Source organism: Salvia splendens, chromosome 22, assembly GCF_004379255.2.
Source record: "Salvia splendens isolate huo1 chromosome 22, SspV2, whole genome shotgun sequence".
NCBI lineage: Eukaryota > Viridiplantae > Streptophyta > Magnoliopsida > Lamiales > Lamiaceae > Salvia > Salvia splendens.
The window spans coordinates 11,738,946-11,763,605 of NC_056053.1; the positions used below are offsets into that span (position 1 = coordinate 11,738,946).

Sequence of the window (24,660 nt, forward strand, 5' to 3'; positions counted from 1 at the left end):
ATTCGTCACCATTCGACCCGGCACGGATTTTAAGAAATGTAATAGAAAGTGGGTAAAAAAATTTAGTAGTATGTGAGTCCTACTTTTATATATTAATTTTATAATAAAATGTAAGTGTGAATAAGTTAGTGAAATGTAGAGTACATTACTAAAAATGATAAAAGTGAAAATTGACAAATTTTTAGGGATACAAAAAAAGAAAATAGGTGACCAATTTTGAGGGAAGGACAAAGTAGTAAATATGGAAATAAATTTAAAGATTCATGATTTGTAATCGTGTCCAACATTTATACTACCTAAATTAATTAAATATAACTACACTAAATTTATTTTTCAACATAATAAAAACTATAAATAATTTCAACAATTGCCCCAATTGCGACTCTCGACTCTCGACTCTCGACGACTCTGGAATGAGTTGAACTGCATCTTCTTCGATAATCAAACAATCCAATTTCCCCCTAAAAAACCACTGCAATTTCTGTTATCGCAGCAATGGCAGAAACGCAAATTCTCGACGGAAAATCAGGAATACGAGGCTCAATTTTCGCGGAAGACACTCGAAACAGCGCTCTTTTTCTGGAACTGAAGCAGAGCTACGTGCAGCTGCTGGACCTCCTTCGGAACCCCGACGGTGATCCTTCCTTTCTCTCTCATCTCCTCCACCTACTCCAGAAGTCCTCCACGCTCTCTCTCCAGCCGCTTTTCGAGTATGCCTTAGCTTCTCTAATTCGTTTAATTGGCTTATGTTAGGTTATTTATTTCAGTTAAATTTTTTGATATTTCATTTGCTGGAACTTTAACAGAGGAACTAGTGAATTAATGTGCTAAAACATGTTGAGATGATAGGTTAATTAATTATTATCGAGATACTAATTTGTTTGCTTATCGAATAATTAATGTGCAGATGATCTGTTGTTTATCTAATTTTTTGTATTTTTTCCACAGCTTTATTTTGTTCCCGTTGCTGCTTCTGTTCGACGCATCAGTAGAATGTAGGTCGTCGACGAAAACTGATTCCAAAGATGATTCTCTAGTATCTAGCACCTTACGGATGGAACATAAAGTGAGTGACTCGGTGGCAGAAGGTGTGGTTCTCTGCTTGGAGGAAGTGTTGAGGAAGTGCCAATTAGGATCTATTGATCAGGTACCTAAAGCTAGAGGGGATTTTTTATTTGACATGTATGTTTTCACCGTTGCGGACTTACATTGCACAGATAGTCGGTTCTTTATATTTCCACGTTGCCACTATTTGCAAGTCTTAGGCATAGTTTTAAACTCATTGCATAATACTTATAGAGGATTATCTATTCTAAATATAGAAGTCATTCTAGATGAATGATATATCAAAGAACTTTACTTTTCAGTGCTTGTAGTTTGTCAGAATTAATTTTGAGATTTTAATATGGTTCTTCAGGGACAAATACTGCAGCTCTCGTATTTAGTATTTAGCTTGGAATTCAATCCTTTGATATTCAGTTCAACTTATATTTCTAATGCCATATATTTAGGAAAAGTTGTTTGTGTTGTCCATCGAAGTTGTTCTCATAATATTTTCTATAATATGTAGTTGGTTGTTATACTGAAGAAATTGACACTTGGAGCTATGCTTTCTCCACTGGAAGCTTCAGAAGAATTTCGTGGAGGAGTGATAAGGTGCTTCAGGGCTGTGTTGCTGAATTTGGGTCCTTGTTCAGATGATTCCTGTCCTTGCAAGCGAATAAGTAATAGGCCAATTCTTCCAGATGAAAAAGAGTGGCAATTTCCAGGACATATTTCTGTCTCAAAAGAGTGTCCATTAGCATTTCTTCAGTCTCAACCTGCTTCTGCAGCGATTGGACACTGGCTGTCTCTTATGCTCAAGGCATGTATATGTCATCATAGATGAGTATCTATAAGAGATATTGTGATTAAGCAGGTTGTCCTTTTGATTATGTGGCAGGATTCTATATCTTACTAGATGTCTACTTGAAGGCTGCAGATATTGAGGTAACACGAGGTCATCGGGGCAGTTCAAGCCTTCGAGTTGAAGCTTTAATGACACTTCGAGTGCTTATTGCAAAGGTGACTTATTATTCTTTTTTTACTGTGCTATTTAGTAATACAAGACATTGGCATATGTACAACCTGTCTAACAAATTGAGGGACTTCATTTAAAAAGCTTCACGCTTTTCCCAAAGGTTCAAAATGTTACTCATCAGGAAATAAGTAAGCTTGTAGTTCATAATTTTGTGTCGACCTTGCAGGTTGGCTCGGCAGATGCCTTGGCTTTTTATTTACCAGGTGTCGTAAGTCAATTGGGGAAGGTGTTGCACACTTCAAGATCTATGATTAGCGGTGCGGCAGGAAGTACAAAAGCCTTGGATCAGGCAGTTAGAGCATTGGCTGAATACCTTCTTGTGGTTCTCGACGATGGTGTTTCTACACCTCGTGGTGCCCAGGTGGAGGACATTTCTGGCTTCTCATCAACTAAAGAGAAACCTCTTGCTTCATTCCTAGAGGAACTCCGTCATCTACCTGCTCAAAAAACAACTCAGGGTGATATCAGAGACTCTACTGAATCTATAGAGAAAGGCAGCATAATATCAGGAGGAGATAATGTGTAGGGCGTTGTTGACCTTAACGTTCGATCACTGCATGTAAACCGTACAGAGGAGTGGTTAGCAAATACTGCTGCTCATGTTAATAAACTTCTATCTGCAACATTTCCTCTTGTAAGATTAACATGGCCGTTTTCAAGCATACGTTATACTACTATTTTATGTTGCCTTTTACTATATTTATTTGGAACTCCTTTTCTTTGCTCTTGCAGCTTTGTGTTCATCCAAGCAAAAATGTGAGACTAGGACTTTTGGCTTCTCTACAGGGGCTCTTATGTAAATGCAGTTACACATTAAAAGAAAGCAGATTAACTCTTCTGGTGAGCTAGAACCTAGAATGTTAACAAATGACCCTTTATGTGTTTTTGGCAATGTCCTAGCATTCTTGAATTGATAACAACATAGAGATAAATATTTAAACAGTTTAGTTTCAACATCACGATTGACCTTCCCCATCTGTTTGGCTCAAGAGTTCAACGAGCCCATGTTTTGTTCTAAGTTATATAGTTGTTAAGTGTACTGCTCCTCTCGAGCCATATATACCTAATAATTCCCATTATGGAGGGAACTTCAGAATCGGGCGAGACTTGAAAAGAGAGATGTTATCCTCTATTCTGCTCCACTTAGTTCATGCCATTTTGGTACCAGTTCTTTTTTTTTCGTGTGTGTGGCGTCACATTGTTTGAGGCCACAGACCAATGAGCCAGCTATGAGATGCCATTAGGGTTTAGTCTATTAGATGCGATTCTGTATGATGAATCACCTACCCTATCTGAATAATCGAATTTTCCTTTTCTTTGTTAGCAACTTAGCATCTGTGGTATAAAAACATGTGGGCTGGTTTCTGTGCAGGAATGCTTGTGTGTGTTAGTTTGTGATGATCTTGGAGATGTGTCTTCATCTGCCCAAGCCTTTTTTGGACTTCTGGTTTCATCAAAAGGAAAGCATCAAATAAAACATGAGGTTGTTGAACTTTTTAGCAGGTAAACTTTTTTCATGGAGATGTGTCTTCATCTGCCCAAGCCTTTTTTGGACTTCTGGTTTCACTGTATTATGTTGATTTTGATGTGAAACCTTGAATATTTTGTAACTCTGTTTACACACACTTACAGGTTGATTGAAAAACTTCCTCAAGTGGTACTGGGTAATGAGGAGTCACTTGCACTATCACATGCCCGAAAGTTGCTAGCAATTACATATTTCGGTGGTCCCAAACTTGTCACAGACTACCTTCTTCTTTCTCCTGTAGGCTTACCACCTAAGACTTAGATATCTCAGTTCCCAAAATCTCATCCTCGTTTGGTGGTTTTGTATTACTTGACTTCTTCTAGGTGACAGCTGCCCGTTTCTTGGATGTGTTTGCGCTCTGTCTAAGTCAAAACTCTGTTTATGCTGGTTCACTCAACAAGCTTACAGCAGCAAGACCCACATCATCCGGCTTCATGCATTCAATAGCTGAGATCCAGGCCATTACTAGTGCTGAAGGTTCTCAGGGATCAGGTTTCCAGAATAGGAAAATTTCAAATGTATACGAACATGGAAATAATGAATATAAGCTGCCTAGCATTCCACCTTGGTTGACTAATATGGATAGTCAGAAGCTGTACCAGACGCTTTCAGGAATCCTGAGGCTAGTCAGTCTATATGTGCTCACAGGTGGTTTATTTAGGTGTTTTTACCAACTAATCTTTGTGCTCACAACTTCATGCCATTGACAAGGTTATTTTATTTCAGACTCTCGAAGTCAGGGTTCATACTCTGGTTTAATTGATATTCTCCTTGAACACTTCCGAAAACTGATATCTGAGCTGCGACTGAAAGAACTCCATAAGGAAAGCTGGCAGTCTTGGTATAAAAGAACGGCTTCAGGGCATTTGGTGCGGCAAGCTAGTACTGCTGCATGCATCCTCAATGAAATGATTTTTGGGCTGTCTGACCAGGCCATGACATCTTTAAATGGAATGTTCGGTCATTGTCTACATGAAAGTAATGGTGTTGATGATGCTTTGGTAGAAAATCATGCTCAGAAGTACCAGAAGTCTAGTGCCAGGGCTTATTTGATTGATTGCATCGGTAGTATCCTACATGAATATTTATCACCTGAAGTCTGGGATCTCCCACTTCGACTATCAGCTTCTCCCTCTGGAGAAGGCGATGTAAATATGCATTTTTTCAGTGACAATGCAATGCTGCAGCAGGTTTCATTGACTTAAATTTTGCTTAGGGTTTAGCGTTTATATGCATTGTGCAATATGTAACACTGATATTGTACACTTTTCCTGTCTCAGGTCATTATTGAAGAATCGGCATATTCAATATTTGCCTGGGCAAAGAATTTTCATCGAGTGGATTTCTTCACTCCTCTCTCTATATGTTACTTGAAAATATCATATGCTCAGATTTTCAAGTCAGGAGGGCAGCTGATACTGTCCTACATGTTATCTCTGCTACACACAACTGTCCAACTGTGAGTATTCATTATGCAGTTTTTTATGTAAGCATTTGGATCAGCAAGTATTACTATAAGTGCATACAATTGGGTTCAGGTGGGCCACTTGGTCGTCGACAACTCAGATTATGTGATTGACTCCGTATGTAGGCAACTGCGACATCTAGATTGTAATCCTCACGTGCCTAATGTTCTCTCCGCTGTGCTCTCTTACGTTGGGATAGCTGACAAAATATTGCCACTGTTGGAGGAGCCGGTACTAGTTTAATGTCTTCTGGATGTTTATTGCTAAAAATTGTTGGCAATCCTGATAACCTGATGTTATTGACTTGTACAGATGCATGCAGTCTCCATGGAGCTTGAAATTCTTGGGAGGCATCATCACCCTAATTTGACTGTCCCCTTGTTAAAGGTTAGTTTTAGGAAGCACTTCTGTAATATCTTTAGTTGATAGTTTTAAGTTCTTAATTTTTCTTTGTTAGGCCGTAGCAGAAATAGCCAAAGCCTCCAAACGGGAGGTCGGTGAGCTTTCTGGTCAATTAGAGTTGTACAAGAATGATGTCAATTCAAAAATGTTGAATGAAGAGAAAAGAACAGGAAATAATGTTCGGCAATCAGGATCAAATGCTAATAATATTGACTCCGGTGAGTACTTCTCATATAGATATGTTATATACTTATATTCGTATGTGTTTTTTGACATTGTATTTTCATGGCTCAGTATTGGTGCAAATTAGATATATCAGTAACATATGATGCTTTAAGCCTATAACCTCTCTGGTTGAGCTCTATGAAACTATTGATGAATGTGAGACCTAGAAGGCGGCCACATTTGACTTGATTTTGGTTTTCTTTTCCTTTAACCAAGAACATAGAAGATCTTCATGATATAGCCTTCATAAATCGGAAGCTTTTCAGTTTTGATATCTCTCTATCTGATTTGACTGTCATAGTCTTGACTTGTGTGGACTTTTTGTCGTTCTGCAATAATAATATCTGTTGCCAAGATATCTGAAACTAGTATAATATCTGAAATCTCGGGAGATGATTGGTACGGAGATATGAACTAGAAGGTTATAAAGAAAAAAATGAATTCCAACTCTAGATGCAGAACCAGCAGTCTGACTGCTTTTCTAGCCTCTCTTCTATTCGAATACGAACAATCCTTAAGGAAGATCTAACTCAAAGCTATTTCCGGAGCACCGAAACAGATGATGTTCAATATTTAGTTTTGCAGTTAACAGGATACTTGGTTCACTAACCTTTGTCCATCTCCCCCCCCCCCCACCCCCCCAACCCCCCCCCCCCCCCCCCAAGAAATAGACGAGGGAAGATGCGCCATTGAATGGGAATCTGTCGTATTCAAGTTTAACGATTCAAAAAGATATTGGCGTATAGTTGGATCTATTGCAGGGTCATGCATTGTTGCTGTTACTCCACTAATTGCTTCAGCTGATGCAGCAGCATGCTTGACAGCTCTGGATATAATTGAGGTCACTTTCATTTCCACATTTTACCAAGTTGTGCCTGATAAATTCCCCTATAATTCTCGAAAATCGGAATATAGGTTTTTATTTTTCAATAAATTCAACTGAATCTTTGTCATACCTTGGTTTTCTTTTAGGATGGCATTACCACACTTGTCAAAGTGGAAGAAGCCTACAAGCACGAGAGTGAGACGAAAGAAGCAATCGAACAAGTCATTCAGTCATGTTTGTTATACCATCTTCTCGACACTCTCGGTGCTGCTGAGGATGAAGCTTCAGAGAATAGATCACTTCCTGCAATGAACAAAATCTGGCCTTTCTTGATTACCTGTTTTCGGAATAAGAATCTAGTGGTAAGAAAAAGAGCAGTTTCATAGCGAAATCTTCACGATCTAAGGGCTGAAAATGGTTCTTATTATGTTTCTGTTTCGCTCCACAGGCCATCCAAGATTTGCACCTTAGTGCAAATCTGCGGTGGGGAGTTCTTCGCTCGTCGCTTCCACACCGATGGCGTCCACATCTGGAGACTCCTAAGCACGGCGCCGTTTCAAAAGAAATCCCTCTCCAAGGAAGAACGAACCCCCCTCCAACTCCCTTACAGGAGGAGCCTCACATCTTCTGAAGATTCGCCTGCCGAGCTATCAACCCTGAAAGTCCAGCTAGCGATCCTCGGCATGATCTCAGACCTAGCTCGGAACAAAAGAAGCGCACCAGCACTGGAACCGGTCCTCAAGAAGGTCAGCGGCGTCGTGGTCGGGATGGTGTGCAGCGGCGTCAAGGGCGGCCTTCAAGACGCCTGCATTAATGCCCTTGCAGCGCTGGCATCCATCGACCCCGATCTGATATGGCTGCTTCTTGCCGATGTGTACTACTCGCGGGCGAAAAGCCCGTCTCCGCCCCCATCCGGCGAGTTCCCCGAGATCTCTGAGGTTTTACCTCCGCCACCATCGCTCAAAGACTACTTGTACTTGTTGTATGCAGGTCAGAGCTATGGATTCGATGTTGATTTTGCCGCTGTGGAAACTGCCTTCGATAAATTACTCTATTGTTTTTACATCCCAAATGTACAAATAATTGTTTTTTGGGTAAATTTCTGGTTTTGTACTAGAATAAGGGCTTCATTATATTTACATTTTTAGATTGTGTTTTGTTTTGCAGTATTATAATGTATATTTAAATATTTCCGAGTAATGTTATTCTACACAGAGAAAACAAGCCCCCAATTCAAATTCATATACTTCGTATATATACTTTCAAATGTACTTTTCCCCCAATCACTCTCCCTCCCAATCTCCAGCATACCTAAAAATGTCTACACCTCAGATCAAATTCGGAATCCTCGGCTGCGCCAAGATCGCCCGCAAGCTATCCCGTGCCATCGCCCTCTCCGGAAACGCCTCCATCTCCGCCATTGGCAGCCGATCGGTGGAGAAGGCAGCCGAGTTCGGGAGGGAGAACGCCTTACCGGCGTCCGCGAGGGCCTACGGCTCGTACGACGCCGTTCTGGACGATCCGGACGTGGACGCTGTGTACGTGCCGCTGCCGACGAGCCTGCACGTGCAGTGGGCCGTGCTGGCGGCCCGGAAGGGGAAGCACGTGCTGCTGGAGAAGCCCGTCGCGCTAAGCGTGGCGGAGCTGGATGTGATACTGGCGGAGTGCGAATCGAGTGGGGTGCAGTTCATGGACGCTACCATGTGGATGCACCACCCTCGGACCCACCGGATGAAGGACTTTCTCGCCGATTCTTCCTCCTTTGGGCACCTCAAATCAGTACGTTTCATTTCTTTCATTTTTAATTCACCAAAATATCGGTTTTGTTTATTTGGAAATTGGAATAGTTATAAAAATACAAAATAACAGACTTTTTTTTTACTATTAAAGTATTGTTTTGAGCTTAATTTACATGAATAGACTTAATTTATAGCTATAATATGGTCTGTTCGCAACAACTAAGAATAATTTAAGTTGTGAATTATAGAAAAATGTGGTTAATTTACTACTATTATTTCGTAATTTTGATACCTCTAATAATTTTAGCGGTAAATTTTAGTGAAATGACGTCGTTTTAGCGATAGTTGCATAGAAACTATGCTGTGATACGGTTTTAACTACTACAATTTAAGGATAAAGTTTGTGTAATTTTGGATAAAGGTCATAATGCTTCTAGTTCTACTTCTAGCATTTGCGAACATACTTTTCAAATTTAAATAAACCAATTGGATACGTGATTAAGAGGAACTTCTCATAATTTCAATATACCTATCGAAATTTCAAAGTTGTAATGTTGCACTAGTTTTCGTGTCAAAGTAGGAAGTGGACTAAAAAAAAGTAGGAAGTGGACTATATTTACTACATGATATGCATGAAAATTTTTGAGGCATTATTTTGTTAGTTGAGAATTTGATTTTTTTTCCCATATTTTTCCACTATTTTTCTACTCTAGTCCACTTATTGTTGTACTAATTTGTAGTAATAAAATGCGTGCTATTAATTGATTCCGTATATCTTTTATTAGTACTCTATTATTTTTGTTTTGAACTGATTCATTATTGTTGCTTTTTCCCTCGTTACTTTTAGCTCCGAGCATTCCCTTTCGTGTAAAAAATTTATATTTCAAACATAAATAAGGAGTATATTATTTTGTTATAGGTGGAGAGTAATTTTATATTTCCGGCGGGAAAAGATTTTCTAGAAAACGACATTCGTGTTAAGCCGGATCTCGATGCCCTAGGCGTTCTTGGTGATGCAGGATGGTATGGCATTCGATCAATCTTGTGGGCCGCCGATTACGAGCTACCTAAATCCGTAATTGCTTCACCCGACGCGGTCCTGAACAATGCCGGCATCATCTTGTCTTGCAGTGCTAAACTGCAATGGCAAGATGGCAGGGCCGGGACCTTTCGTTGCTCTTTCCTAGGTGACCTAAACATGGATGTCACAATAGCCGGAACGGAGGGTACTTTGTCCGTTCGCGACTACGTGGGCCCATTCCATGAGAAAAAGGCTAGTTTCACCACAGTTGTAAAATCAGGTGCGACATTGGAATCTCGTGAGCATGTCGTTACGACGGAGCTTCCTCAAGAGGCTCTCATGGTGAGGGAGTTTTCTAGGTTGGTTGGGAGCATCAAATTTGAAGGAGCCAAACCGGAGAAAGAATGGCCAACTCTTAGTAGGAAGACTCAAGCTGTGGTGGATGCGGTGAAGGTGTCTATTGATAAGGGTTATGAAGTTGTTGATGTTGTGTACTAGAATGTTTTAGGTTTGTTGTTGAATTGTGTTCGTGTTTGTGTCTGTGTTCGTAACACGTTAGATTATATGTGAGGTGTGTATTAATAAAGTGACACGGTGTTGGATGGGTGAGGACAAAATCACAAATTAACATGTGTACTTTGCTAAATTTTCTTTACCTTTATACTCTCTATATACGTTCTCTAAAAATAGAAATTCTCTTCTTTTTGGTTCGTAAAAGGTTCTTTTTGCATTTTTCAGTTGATTCGTAGATACTAGTTTTTTTGTACATCTACATTTGTCATTGTTGGCTCACCATGTATATATATGGCTCTAATTTTTTTTGGTTCACTAAAATAGTTATATGATGTTATAATATCTAATTATTGAAATTGAGGTAGAGCTCCATCATTAGTGATTCCAGTAAATATAAGGTCACCTATTTACGTGTACATTGTATCATTCAAAGAATACTATAAAAACTAAAAACTAAAAATAAATAACATAAAAGCGTCCCACACAATTGCATCGTTCTTCAATAATTTTGTAGTCATTTCAAGTTGTAATCCACTTGTAAAATATATACAAACTTGAAATCTCAACTTCAACCTACAATTTAGCAAAAAGTGGAGTATGATGGGGTACGTACTAAACAAGCCCAATAGCAGTGACGGCCCATCAGCCCAAAGACCAAGGAAGAGTATCAGTTCGGCATTACCAAAGAGTTCGGCCCTAGCCTACAGCTCGGTAAAAGCCGATCAATCAGTTCGGCTTTACCAAAGAGTTCGGCCCCAGCCTACAGCTCGGTAAAAGCCAACCAATCAAGCTCTACTCTCAGATCGGCAAAAGCTGCTCGGCAATAGTTCAGCAGTTCGGTCTCAGTATTCGACCGAACTGGGAGATAGTGGACTCATGCAGAACCTCCACGACCTCCACTACACGATCTATTTAGTGGTGGACCCATACAAGATCTCATGACCTCCACGACATCCACGATCTAATTAGTGATGATGTAAGCCACGACCTAATTAGTGATGATGTAAGCCACGACCTAGTTAGTGGTGATGCAAGCCACGATCTTAGTTCAATGTATATATAGAACTTAGATCAGATAGAGAAGGGGAAGTTCTCTAGAGATCAAATATCAGATAGCAAGTCTGTATTGTAAGCTGTAGAAAACAGATCAAGCAATACAACTCTGCCCTCTTTTCTTCCCGTGGACGTAGATTTACCTCAGTAAATCGAACCACGTAAATCTCTGTATCGTGATCTGTATTTTCCTGCATTCATCACCATCAAAAATTCGCCAAACCATCACTGGCGCCGTCTGTGGGAAACAGAGAACCAAATTTGTGATAAAGCGAATTTTTGACCCTTTTTCCACCCCAAAAAAATGCATACCAGATCACATACTACCCGTAATACCGTTCGTGAAAACTATGAGGAAGCTAGTCCAGCCCGCAGGTCCGGAAAACAGCCTCGGGAGACATCTACTTCCAGTTTTCACGATGAAGGAACAAGCCGCTCAAAAGGTCCACACACCGAGTCTTCCCAGCAGCCTGATTTGAATGAGGCTGTCAAGCTGTTCTTGGCTGAGAAGCAGGATGAGTTCTTAGCCTTCCTGCAAAAGAGCCAAGAGCCGAAGACGAAAACGGTGGATTCTCCTTCCTCATCCAGACATGAAAGTCACTACCGCAGTAGTGCCCGTGTCTTCCAGGAAGAAGAATCCTCAACCCCGACATGTTCTTGTTCCTCCTCGGTACCGGAATCACAGGAGATCTCCATCTCCTCCATACCGAAGAGATGTCGGGTTCGCCATGTACGGAGCATTGAAGACTCCGTTCTCGGACGATATCACCCGAACTCCCCTTCCACAGAACTACCGAACTCCGTCGATGACTTATGACGGGTTGGTGAATCCTCATGACTTCCTGGGACGCTATCAGTATAACATGGCGAACCAGGGTCTCAATGAGGTCCACATGTGCAAGCTGTTTCTCGAGCTGCTTATCGGGAACGCAAGAAGGTGGTTCGATAGCCTCCCCCAAGGCAGCATTAGATCTTACCGAGATCTAATGGATGCTTTCCACAGGAGGTTCTTTCAGAAAGCGGAAGCCCGAATCACTTCGGCTCAGCTGCTTTCTACACGTCAAGGTCGCGACGAAAAGATCAGCGACTTTATGACGAGGTTCCACAAGGAATGCCTACAAGTAGATTATCTCAATGATCTACTTGTCATTTCGGCATTCCAAATGGAATCCTGCCCGGAGCTCTCTACAGAAAGCTCGTGGAATGCAGTCCGCAAACAGCTCAAGAGATGTGGGACATTGCGGACCAGTTTTCTCGTGCCGATGAGGCAGACCGTCGAAAACGGTCTTTAGACAGCTCATCTAGAGAAGACAAAAAGAAGCCCGATCATAGCGATCAGAGGTTTCCTCGCCGAACTCCTTCCCCACTAAAGGAGGGATAGCGGTCATCCGAGGTGATCAAAAAAAGCGAGTGTTTGCAGATTGCGCTTAAAAGTGCCAAGCAAATCAGCTCGGCACCATCAAGCATAGCAATCACAGCAGTCGGAGTCAGAGGCAGGCGAAATGACCGAAGTCACACCGGAGCCGAACTCGATGGTGTACGACACTGAAGCCGTGATTCCGGTTGAGATCGGCATACCCAGTTCCCGAACTCTTAATTTCTCAGCAGAACTGAATGAGGACGGACTGAGAGCCGAACTAGATCTGGCCGAAGAAAGAAGAGAATTGGCCTGCATAAAAGCAGCCAAGTACAAGGAGCAAGTAGCCCGGTATTATAACCAAAGGGTGAAAAAGCTGCAATTTCAAGTGGGAGATCTCGTCTTGAGAAACAACGAAGTGAGCCGAGCAGAAAAGCTGGGCAAACTCGAACCCACATGGGAAAGTCCATATCGGGTGCCAGAAGTCCTCGGCAAAGGGTCTTATAAATTGACTCACATGTCAGGAGAACAAGCACCCCGAACATGGTACGTTTCCAACCTCAAGAAGTTCCATTTGTAAGAGACAGTCCGGTCAGTCAGTCTTGTGTCTAGTTCGGTCCTAGGGGTATGTGCTTTCTTTGTTTTTTACTTGTGTTTCATGTTTGTCTATGTGCGTTTTGTTTATCTATGTGCGTTTTGTCTGTCTATGTGCGTGTCGTCTCTTACAAATGTTACTGAGGTATCTTGTTCTTCGAAGGCTGATCCCCTTTTTAGAACATATATAAGCCAACGATTGTGAGTCCAAGCTTCTAAGGAGGATACAAGACCACAATTCAGCTTAAAAAAAACAAGCAGTTCGTCTGAAACGAACTGCAACAATAAGCCCACGATTGTGAGTCCAAGCTTCTAAGGAGGATACAAGACCACAATTCGGCTTAAGAAACAAGCAGTTCGTCTGAAACGAACTGCAACAAAGGGAAAGTCCGATCCACGCGATAAAACTCGCCGAATTAGGACAAGGGAAAGTCCGATCCACGCGATAAAATTCGCCAAATTAGGACAAGGGAAAGTCCGATCCGAGCGATAAAACTCGCCAAATTAGGACACAAGCTTAGTCCGGTCAAAGAAATTTACTTCATAAGACCAAAGACGAGTCCGGTCAAAGAAGTTTACTTCATAAGACCAAAGACGAGTCCGGTCAAAGAAGTTTATTTCATAAGACCGAGGACTAAGTCCGGTCAAAGAAGTTTACTTCATAAGACCAAAGACGAGTCCGGTCAAAGAAGCTTACTTCATAAGACCGAGGACGAGTCCGGTCAAAGAAGTTTACTTCATAAGACCGAGGACGAGCACGATGAAATTTTTTCGCTGAGCTGTAAATACGCTGTGATAGAAGCGAAATGAAGATTTCATTTATTAAAACTTGTTCGGCATACAACTCCGCTGCCCTACGAGAAGGCGTTACGCTATTACAAAGGACTATTCTACTGTCCCTGGTTGCTAAAGTTGAGCCATCTATTCACAAAATCCTCGTGAAGCCGAGTTCGGGCGTTCTCGGCAGCTGAAGAATAAGCAGGTCGACGAGATGCTCTAATCGACCTACCGCCTCTTCCCTGAGCCCGGGAAGCTCTAGCACCTCGGCGGCGAAGAGTCTCTTCACGAAGCATTTGTTGATCTTGCTCACTCATAATCACAGCTCCTCTACGAACTTCAGTCCGTCCTTGTCTTGACGTTTCCGGTTGCTCCTGAGTCCGTTCTCGTCTTGACGTTTCCGGCTGTTCCTGAGTTCGTTGCTGACTTGGAGTAAGGTTTTGAGCAAGTGAATCAGGGGTTTGAGCTGGAGTGTGACCATCTGTTGACGGGAAATGCCTAAGGAATCTCTCGATTGAGGGACGCCGGGAAAGAATGATGTCGTACCGAGAAGCCCAGCGCCGCAATGATTTCACGACTTGTTGGCAAGCCGAGCTCTCCAGCGCATTGTTCCTCCGGAGTACATGATATTCCTCCCACAGTTCGTCAACTCGTTCCTGAACTTCAGAGATGGTCATTCCCCCGCGCCTGCAGATGAAATCCTCATACGCAGTCCTCTCAGCGACGGCGGTATTCAGCTCGGCCTCCAGATCTTTCTTTTCGGACTCTAAGTCCTTATTGTCGGCCTCCAGCTTCACTGAACGAGCCAAGAGTTCGTCATTCTTCACCTGGTCAGCTATGGCTCTTTTCTCAGCTTCGTCTAAAGCCGAAGAGTACAGCCGCTTCCAGTGAAGTACCTCCAGCTCCTTAAGAGTTCAGAATATAGAGCAGCTATGTCAGTTCGGCATTTCAGATTACGGAGCAGGTAGTAAACCACAACAGGAGTAAAAGAGAGTACGAAAGGCTATACGAAGACACAAGAGCAGAAAGAAGAATTTTTTCATTCATAAGAAAATTTTTTTTCTACACAAGGGCTTCAAGGCCGTTTTACAAGAAGGAAGAAACTAAACTAAGAGAAGGGAGACGAAATCATACTCCGCCAGCTTCGTCTCCGCCTTCTCGGTGAGGTTCAGCTTCCTTCTCCTTGTCTGCTTCAGCTTCAGCCTCGGCATCCCTGCTCTCCCCAGCCTGCTCGGCGCCACCGTAGCCGATCTGCTGCGCCTCCTGCTCGGCCTGCTCATCGCCGGTCTGCCGCTCATGCTGCTCGGTCTCACCCTCTCCATGGAAAATTGGAGCGGGTGAAACTGACCCTATGGAGGCAAAGATAGCCTCCATGTTCTCATCGCGGTCAGCTCGGCAACTACGAACTTGGTCTGCAGAAAGCAGGACCGAGGACGAAGCAAGCTCCTCAAGCACCGGCAGACTCTGAAGCCGAGCTGCTATCTCTCGGCCGTACAGCGGCAGGATGACTTCGGGACCCTGCTCGGCTTTATCGGTCATCAGTTTCAGCAGATCACCGACAAAGGCTGAAAATTGGTTGCTCAGAAAGAGTTTCTCCGCGAAAGCACGGAGAGCCTCTCCTTGGGCAACCACGGCGGCAGCATCCCTCCGTTTCGTCTGCTCTCGCTGGATGACGAGCTGGTTTTTGGCAAACTGAGCTTCATCCTGGGCCGAAATCCTAGCAGCTCTGGCTTTCTCAAAGTTTGCCTCAGCCTGCTCGGCCCGGTGACAAGCAGCCGCCAACTTCCTCTGCATCTCAGCATAGTCGTTGGACGCTTTGGAGAGTTCAACGGCGACGAGCTTGGAGAGCATATCGTTCCTCTGAAAATGGAAAAAGCAAAAAGTCAACAGAGGGGCCACAAAAAATACAGGAAAAAAGCAAGGCCAGAAAATCAAGAAGAGAATTCACCTCGGCGAAGTCCGTGGGCCATAAAAAGGGCTCACAGATATGTTCCGAAGGAGGCGCCAAGACCACGTCTTTCTCTGGCGCTCTCGGGGGCTTCTGGGTCTTCCCCTTCCTACTTGCCGAAGTCGACTCCGGCTTCTTTGGATCCGAAGAGGTCTTTTGCCTCTTCGGATTCTTCTCGGCATCAGGCGCCGAGCTGGTAGCCTTCTCTTTCTCCGGCTCCTTAAGCTCGGAGGATTTGCGGCTAATCTTATTCAGCATGTACACTGCCAAAAAGCAAGAAAGCAAGGTTAGTTTTCGCCACAAAAGCAGTAAGGCACAAAAAAGAATTCCTCACCCTCGGTCTCTTCGTCCGAAGACGAGGAGTCGAACACGAAGTCGCCCTTGACGAGCTCAGACTCCAGGTACTGCTTCCTAATCATAGGAATCTTATTGAGCTCGGCCTCGAGCTCGTCCAACGGTTCTACCCGAGGATGAGGAATAACGGACTTCGGCCCTCTCCAGGAAAAGTCCGAAGCCGAAGTCCTATTATAAAAAAAGAAGCGATTTTGCCATTTCGGCCATTTGGTTTTACAAAAGGCTCTAAAGGGCTGTAAAGGGATCAAGTAAAACCAAGATCCCTTCCTCTTAAACTGGAAGAAATTAAGGATTGCCCTCAGAGACAGATCCTTATCTAACCTACGCAGTTCGGCAGCAAAGGCCGATAAGTGCCTCCAAGAGTTCGGAGTCACCTGACCTAAAGGGAGTTGAAAAAAATCAAGCAGCTCTACAAAGGCAGGGGGAAGAGGGAAACGAAGCCCGCATTCCAAGCCGGCTTCATAAACGGTGGCGTAACCCTCCGGCGGCAAGTCAGCCCTATGAAGGTCGTCGGGAATCGCAACCTTCCCCCCAGGAAAAAAATATTTTTCGTGTAGGGATATCACAGTATCCTTGCTCAAGATGCTGTGAAAATACTCTACGGTCTTCTCCCCGGATTCTTTCCGGCTAGAAGACCCCTTATCCCCTTTCCTACCGCTACCTGACTCAGAAGAAGAAGAAGAAGACATAGTTCTTACTCTTTGAAAGTCTGAAGAAATTCTTGAAAGCGGAAGGAAATTTTTTACGCAAAAGAGAGAGATTGCAGAAGAAGCAATAGCAAAAGTGTTCAACTGATGAAGAAAGGACGTATTTATCAGATTCGGAGAAGATTTCAAAATCATCGCACCGTTTCGAATCCCACCTTTTCAGGATTCAACGGCCGGATTTTACTGTCGCATTTAATGCAGTCACGCGCAAGGCACGTCCCCTAACGTCAGCCTCCCCCGTACCTTTATCTAGAATGCCGAAGTGACTCGCTTCGCCGAAGTGATTCACTTCGCTTTTCGGGGGGGGGTAGTGATGGGGTACGTACTAAACAAGCCCAATAGCAGTGACGGCCCATCAGCCCAAAGACCAAGGAAGAGTATCAGTTCGGCATTACCAAAGAGTTCGGCCCTAGCCTACAGCTCGGTAAAAGCCGATCAATCAGTTCGGCTTTACCAAAGAGTTCGGCCCCAGCCTACAGCTCGGTAAAAGCCAACCAATCAAGCTCTACTCTCAGATCGGCAAAAGCTGCTCGGCAATAGTTCAGCAGTTCGGTCTCAGTATTCGACCGAACTGGGAGATAGTGGACTCATGCAGAACCTCCACGACCTCCACTACACGATCTATTTAGTGGTGGACCCATACAAGATCTCATGACCTCCACGACATCCACGATCTAATTAGTGATGATGTAAGCCACGACCTAATTAGTGATGATGTAAGCCACGACCTAGTTAGTGGTGATGCAAGCCACGATCTTAGTTCAATGTATATATAGAACTTAGATCAGATAGAGAAGGGGAAGTTCTCTAGAGATCAAATATCAGATAGCAAGTCTGTATTGTAAGCTGTAGAAAACAGATCAAGCAATACAACTCTGCCCTCTTTTCTTCCCGTGGACGTAGATTTACCTCAGTAAATCGAACCACGTAAATCTCTGTATCGTGATCTGTATTTTCCTGCATTCATCACCATCAAAAATTCGCCAAACCATCAGAGTACATTATTAAATTCATATTGATATCATTAGGTCATGCAAACAACAAAAATTGATAATAAATTTGAAAATTTTTTAAATAAAAAATGTAAAATTGGCCACGGTCAACCAGCCGAATCCTCCCGTTAAGATCTTGATCACAGGGTCAGTTAATGTGCCACCAAACATGAAACATTAGAAAAATATTTTAGATTATAAAAATATTATTTATTGTATTAGAAATACAAGCTCACCTGCATAGACAGGTGGATCATATAAGTCCCGACTATGATATCTTAGACCTAAAGATCACATAAACAAACTTCGTCATTGTTTTGTTTGGAACTAAGTTAGTTGATGGTACGATATATGAATATTTGCATTGTTTTGTCTCGTAGTTTTTCATAGAATCAAACTAAATAATTAATTTGAAATAATGCAAGAGGTGTGATAAACTTTGTATTTGATATTTTTGTTGCACCAAAAATATATAACCTGATTTAAATACACCAATCCAGTCCATTTGATGTTAGCACTGAATTTGAAACATATATTGGCCCATTATCCATACCATCACTATTGCCCTCAAAGGTGTACCTAATTACATTAAGATATACGGCTCATTTTACGCAACAGTATATCATTTCAAAATTATACTACACATATATTTCTTTACTTTTTCTAATATATAAATTTAACAATAAATAATAAGCTTTATAGAGCTTAATAGCTGGAAAATCCTATCACAAATTCGTATATTATTTAAAATAAAAGGATGCAAATCTTTTAAGAAAAAAAAAACAATCAAATTCAATAATAAACACCAAAAAGTAGTAGTAAAGCTCAAGGCTAAATTTTCTAGGGTTAATCACCCATTCATGTGCAAAAGGACCATTAATTTTTTAGTTTTCGAGACCCTTTTGAGTTGTAATATTTAAGTAAGTGATTTAGGTGGGCGAGCTTAGCAAAATTGTCAACGATTATACGCCTAAATAAATCTTAATTAACTCGTTCAAGAAAACAAACATTCATATTTGGATCTTAAATAATCGAGTTTGGAAAGCTGTAGTCTATAATCGGACGTAACATAATTAAAAAATCGCGTGCACAAATAGAAGTAGAACCATAAAGGAAGTTATCTCACACGTTCACATATGTTCTTTAATAGGAGTAAGGGTACTAAGTATAATTAACAATTGTTTATCTTGGAATCGTCAATTCTTGTGGAATTGAGATTTGTGCATATTTTTTGCTACAAATTTATGATTTCATCAAAAGATTTACCAAAGTTCTTGTAAGTTATTTTGTAACTTCATTTTATCTCAACCCGACCGGGTGTTTTTACCGCTTTAGACGATTTTCACTTATTTTGGGCTCATTTATTGGGATTTTAACCCTAGCTATAAATACTATTTGTAAGATCTTTATTTGCAGACTTGGATGAATGATATTTTGAAGACTCATTTGAGAGCATCTTCCGTGTAAGATTATTATCCAAATTCCTACATGTAGGTTGCTTGATCTTGCTCATTAGACTAGGTCAAGTATATGTATGCATTTATGGTGGTGTAGTTATAAATGTGGAGCCAATGAAGTGTTTGCTTTGGTGAAAGTAGCTTAGGGTTGCCCTCTGTTACGGACGTCCTCCGTAACGTGACCGGATGGCGATCTTCGATCGAGTTGCTATGACCAAACCTTCGACGTGCTCGAAGGAAAGCTCACGATTTGACGGTTCTCGGACGTTCTCCGATGAGCAGCAATAGGGAACGATAATATGCTCGTTGCACAAGTCAAATTTAGGGAACATATTTCATTGATTCATTGATTGATTTCTTGATTGATACAATGATATAATCTCTCCTATTTATAATACTAGAATACTACTACCCTAACTTATTGAATAAGAAACAAGTATCTAAATATAAATTGGAAAGATATGGTAAATCAAATATGCAACTAAATAATTAGGATATGATCGTATCACCCTCATTTCCTTGTGGGAGGTCTTAGGTCCCAAAGAGGATTCCTCCCTCTTTACACCTTTTCTTTCCATTTCTAACTTCTCCACCCAAACTCCTTTTGAACCTGGTTTTTGTGGCTAGCTCAATCTATCCTTTTTTTTTTTAATTTTTAGTTAAAATTAAAGTCAAGCACTATTTTTGAACATATCTTGGGAACATGGAAGGATTCAACCATAGGAATCCATATCATCATGTATCATCAAATATTTTCATGAAGAAATGACTTTGTTTAACCAAATGGAAAGTCATGTAAGTCTGCAAAGTTCAAGTTGTTAACTTTGTGAAATTTCGCTCATCCATCATCCAAGCACAATCTTCCGGTTGAAGTTGTTGTGACCTTTGTTTCCCAAGTTTTGCCAAATTTATCTTCTATTTTGCATATTGGTCCAATCCTATCTCGAAATAATCTTTGAAAGCTTTTTGGAAAGATCTCTTTTATCATTTAACATAAAAGTAATTATATTTTGTGCGTCAAGATTATACAAGGAATTTTATTTGAAAAAAAAATTAAAAGTTCAAAACAAATTGCAATAAAACTGATAATCTATCTCAAAAGATCTTTCTTAAGGCCATCCGCAACGCTGTCACTTATCCGTCCCTTAAATTACTATTCGTGGGCTCCACTGTATTTTTTTACTCCATCTCTTAACTAAGGGACGGAACCTGCAACACTCCATCTCTTATCCGTCCCTTAAATTACTATTCATTCAATTTCATTTTTTATTTTTATTTCCAACCAAATTCAATTAATAAAAACACACTTCATTAAATAAAATAAACTTACAACATAAAATTCGTAAAAAACATAATTTAATAATTTCCTAAAAAAATAAAAAATACATAATTTAATAATTTCTTCCGCCAAATTTTGCCCAAATGTGCTCTATTAGATCATCTTGGAGTTGGGCGTGGACGAAAGAGTCACGTGTTCTTGCCCGAATAGGCAACCGTTCTTGTATAGACGGATGCACTCCACTGCGTGAAGGACTAACCTTGCGGCGGCTTCCTCCCGGTTATGATGGATGTAAGTCCGGGAGCGTCTTTGGGGCGGCGCGGCTTCCTCCGCCTCCCGACGTCGATCTTCTTCAAGTGATTCTTCCATTATTCGACGCATATGCTCATATGGATCCATTAGATCGATTAAATTTGGGGGAAGAATAAAAGAGATGATTTGAGATGAAAATTGGAGAGGAAAGAGAGATGATTTGAGAGGATTAGGTGTGTGTTTGTGTGTGAAATGATGATGAAATATGAGTATTTATAGAGTAAAAAAAAAGGAACGATCGAAAACGGTAATATTACCGTTTTTAAATTAAAATTTTTTTTTTATTAAATTTGAATTTAAAAAATGAATTATTGCGTCAGCATGACGAAACCCACTCGCGGGCCGGCGAGTGGGCGTCACGCATGGCCCCAGCGCGCCCCACGTCGCGGGAGCGCGTGGCGAGACGTCTTGCGCGGCGTCTCGGTGTGACGGGTGATCCGGCGGGCTGGTGACGGGACGCTGCAACGCGTCCCGTGCCCATCTCGTCACGGAGGAACGGGACTCGTGCCACCCGCATAACGCGTTGCGGGTGGTCTAACATATCTTGAGGATTAACAAATACTTACCATTTTCGGTTGCTCATATAGGGGAAATACTGCAAAGAATTCTAGAATATCATCGTAGAAGGATACATTCTTTGTTGATTTAGCCATTCTTTTTCTCATGGTTGTTGACAAAGAGAAGGTTTGGAAGATGGAATTGGTTTGAGAGAAGATGCATACGAGTAATTGATTTGTGTAGTTATAGTTATTATTGCTTTATTGATTGGCATGTCAAAAGGATTTGAATTCTTTGTAATATTGTCAACAAAATCATTAATGATGAGCCAAATTGCATTGATTTATTCGATTTTAATACTACCCTTCAAGTCAATTTATTATATTGATCGATTGGAATTAATAAAGGATTTCATTAAACTGCTATGGTTTGTTTTATATTATTGCGTAGTAGATTTTTTTTTGTTGCATTACATGTTAATTTTTAAGTTCTTATCATGTTATTGAACATTTTTCAATTTTTATTAAAATTACTATATATTCTATATTAGAATATCTTTTATTTTCTTACAGATATGATCAATTTAATATTATGAATTCTATATCATATGAATGTCGTTTGATGAACAAATTTATTTGTTTTGATTAGTACAGTCCATGGTGTGATTGGCAGCACCGCAAAGGATTCGAGTTCGAAAATTTAATAAAATATTTAGAGTAAAGGTAAATTTTGGTCCTAAACATATGACCTATATACGAATTTGGTCCAAAACATTCACTTTTTAAAAAACGGGTCCATAACAAATGAAATTCGTGTCAATCTGATCCATTTTAAACGGTCCTGATCCATTTTAAACGGTTCCGTTAATTTTTTACGGTCAACCATCAATTAGCAAAATTCTGACCCGATTAGGCTTAATCTTGGATTATTAGTCATCTAATTATTACAAATGTTCAGGACGTATTTGATATTGATAATGAATATGTTGGACTAGTTTGACGGTATTTTATTCTATTTTATGCTTCATCTTCGACGACATTGTAGTCCATAATGCTATGTGGATGTTTCAAATCCAATTTCAAAACCTTAATATGCATTTCAACATTGTCGGAATTTAGAAACATAGATTCAGAGGCTTACATTCAAGATGCAAAATTCAAAATTCAAAATCGAAATTCAATTGCTTCGTCGGAAACGGAAACTGAGGTTGGCGGTGACGGGTTCGTCTCGTCTATGGGCCGCCGTTGTTGCCTGAACTCCTGCTACAGTGCGACCTCTCCATATCCGACAAGTCCGAAGGGTTTTGGACCAAGTTGCAGAGAAAGAAAATTATGTTCTTGGTGGTGTGGGGAAGAAGAAATGAAAGAGGGAGAAATAAAAAAAAGAAATTTTTGATTCATGTTTTTATTTAAGGGTTTTCTATTGTACAAATATTTCAGAAATTTTTAAAAAATAAAAAATTAGCTACATTAATAAAAAAAATTGGCTAATCCGGTCAACAAAACACTAAATAATGGTTGATCATCGGAAATTGATGGAACGGTAAAATATCAATTCTTAAATATTAATTTAATACTCTAGCTTACATTATCATTAATGACCCCAATACAAGTTTATAATATAGTTCACACATCAGTTATTCTTATTTCTTTATTTCTTTATTTATCCTTTTTTTTAATTATTATATTTTCTCCATTTAATTCAATAAATATCAATTCGTAAATATTTTACCTAAAATAAACTCTCACAAATACAAGTATATGATTATGTAGATCTGTAATAGTTGTAACTTATAGACGAAGGGAAATGGTATAGGCTGAATTGACATCCCCTGGATTAATGAGGTGTTAGCAGAATTTGAATTATTGATCTCAGTCACAAACTTGGGTCCAATCTCTTAATCAAGATTACTACTTTCTTCATGTTTCCTACCTAATTCCTCAGCAGCCAATAACTTTTCCAATACAAGATTCAATATTTACCTCATTCAAAACTCAGCTGCTTCCTTCTTTCTAAAATCAAAGACTAAATATAAAAGCAAGTGTGCATTGTATTATCTGGTTAGACTTAGACCCCAACTGTTCTACAAACATTACAACCACAAGTGTCCCATCACTCTACAAACATGAGAAAGAAGATGCACTCAAAAAAGGGGAGAGTTTCTCATTTTTCATCATCTTCTAACATATATTGCCTCAACTCATATAGCTATAGCCAATCACCGAAACCAAAACCACCACTAACGCCGCCGCAGCTGCACCCCACATCCAGTAGTTTGTCACCTTCTTGCGTCTCAGTATCCGCCCTGGCCCGCCCCCTCAGCCTCACGCCATGCTCCTTGCTCTTCTGCGCCACCGCCACTTCAACCTTCTCCTCCACTTTCTCCGGCTCAGCATCCTCCGCAACAGCCTCGCTGAGTCGCCACCAGCAGCACCTCCGCCTCCATTCTTCTTCCTCGCCCGCCCTCTTCTCATGCTCCTGAATAGATTGTGACAAAAAACTATAAGTCTGACTTACTCATAAAGGCACACAACAAGAAAACAACCGATTAAAAAGACAGAGATCGTTCTTCTCAGCTTCCTTCTGAGCTTTTATCGCTGCTTTGGTGGCAGCCTTCTCCGCCAGCTTCTTCTTCCTCTCCTCCGCCTGATTACGCTTGGCAATCTCTTGAGCTCCTTTATCTTCTTCTCATCAACTAATACTTGACGAGCATCCTTGTGCGGTTTTTCCACTGGAGGGGCCTCTTGTTCATATTCCTTGACGGTTTTCTCTAAGGCAGATTCAGCCTTCTTTGTTTCTTCTTTATGATTTTTACCACTCTTGGCTTTCCCGACTACTTTATGGTTTCCACCTTGGGGGTTTCCTTGACTTTTGTCTTGACAACCTCAGCCTCAGATAGAACTGGTCTCTCGACTACCACTAGTGGCTTCTCATCAAAGTTCCTCAAGCGGCCATCCTTGCTCAGCTGCCTTGAATCAAGTGATTGCAAGATTCTACTTTCGTAGTCGGCTCGAAAAGCCTTATTAGCATTCCAAATGTAGTTCGATATGATGGTGATAGATAATTTATCAAACCTCTGTATTTGAAAGCTCCTTCACAGCATCAATGTCCTTCCTCGCTGCAAGTACTTTAGCTTTTGCCAAGAGGTTACGGTTATTGTAGAAGGGAGAATTCTGCAAGTCAAAGCAGCAAAATCCATGATCAAATTCAAACACAAATTTTTGCACGGACTGACATAAATCGACTATGAGAATACTTGAAGAATAAAAAGTACTAACTTTAAGCAGATAACTAAAAGAAACACCAAATACACACAAGGGTAAACAATTCAGGATTCAGGAATTGAAAATATAGTTTAGAAAAAAGAAGGTTTAATCAAATGATGATGACCTGAATCAATTCAAACATACTCTGCTAAACTTTTGAGTTATCTGTTTTTTAGATATTCCATTCATGTTAATTTTAAAACGAAAGACATCCTGACTAATTTTGCATGCCGGAACAGAAAAACAGGCTTCCTACTTTGAACAAG

The 24,660-nt window shown here is 40.9% G+C and overlaps 1 protein-coding gene and 2 pseudogenes across 1 annotated transcript; 2 read left to right on the forward strand and 1 right to left on the reverse strand.

Moving 5' to 3' along the window:
• The first annotated feature begins 380 nt into the window (after positions 1-380).
• Positions 381-7,748, forward strand: LOC121785685 (annotated as a pseudogene).
• On the forward strand, positions 7,739-9,974 carry LOC121785683 (uncharacterized oxidoreductase At4g09670-like). The gene is made up of 2 exons (XM_042184087.1): positions 7,739-8,306; positions 9,186-9,974. Exons 1-2 carry the CDS (start codon positions 7,794-7,796, stop codon positions 9,783-9,785), a joined length of 1,113 nt encoding a protein of 370 aa, XP_042040021.1. The 5' UTR covers positions 7,739-7,793; the 3' UTR covers positions 9,786-9,974.
• Positions 9,975-23,029: 13,055 nt separating this feature from the next.
• LOC121786339 lies at positions 23,030-24,660 on the reverse strand (annotated as a pseudogene).

What these genes read in the sequence shown, in the direction of transcription:
- LOC121785683 (XM_042184087.1), top strand. Translation starts at nt 7,794, where the DNA reads ATGTACTTTTCCCCCAATCACTCTCCCTCCCAATCTCCAGCATACCTA. An exon ending in CCTTTGGGCACCTCAAATCA is followed by an intron (nt 8,307 to 9,185) that starts GTACGTTTCATT and finishes ATTTTGTTATAG; the next exon opens with GTGGAGAGTAATTTTATATT.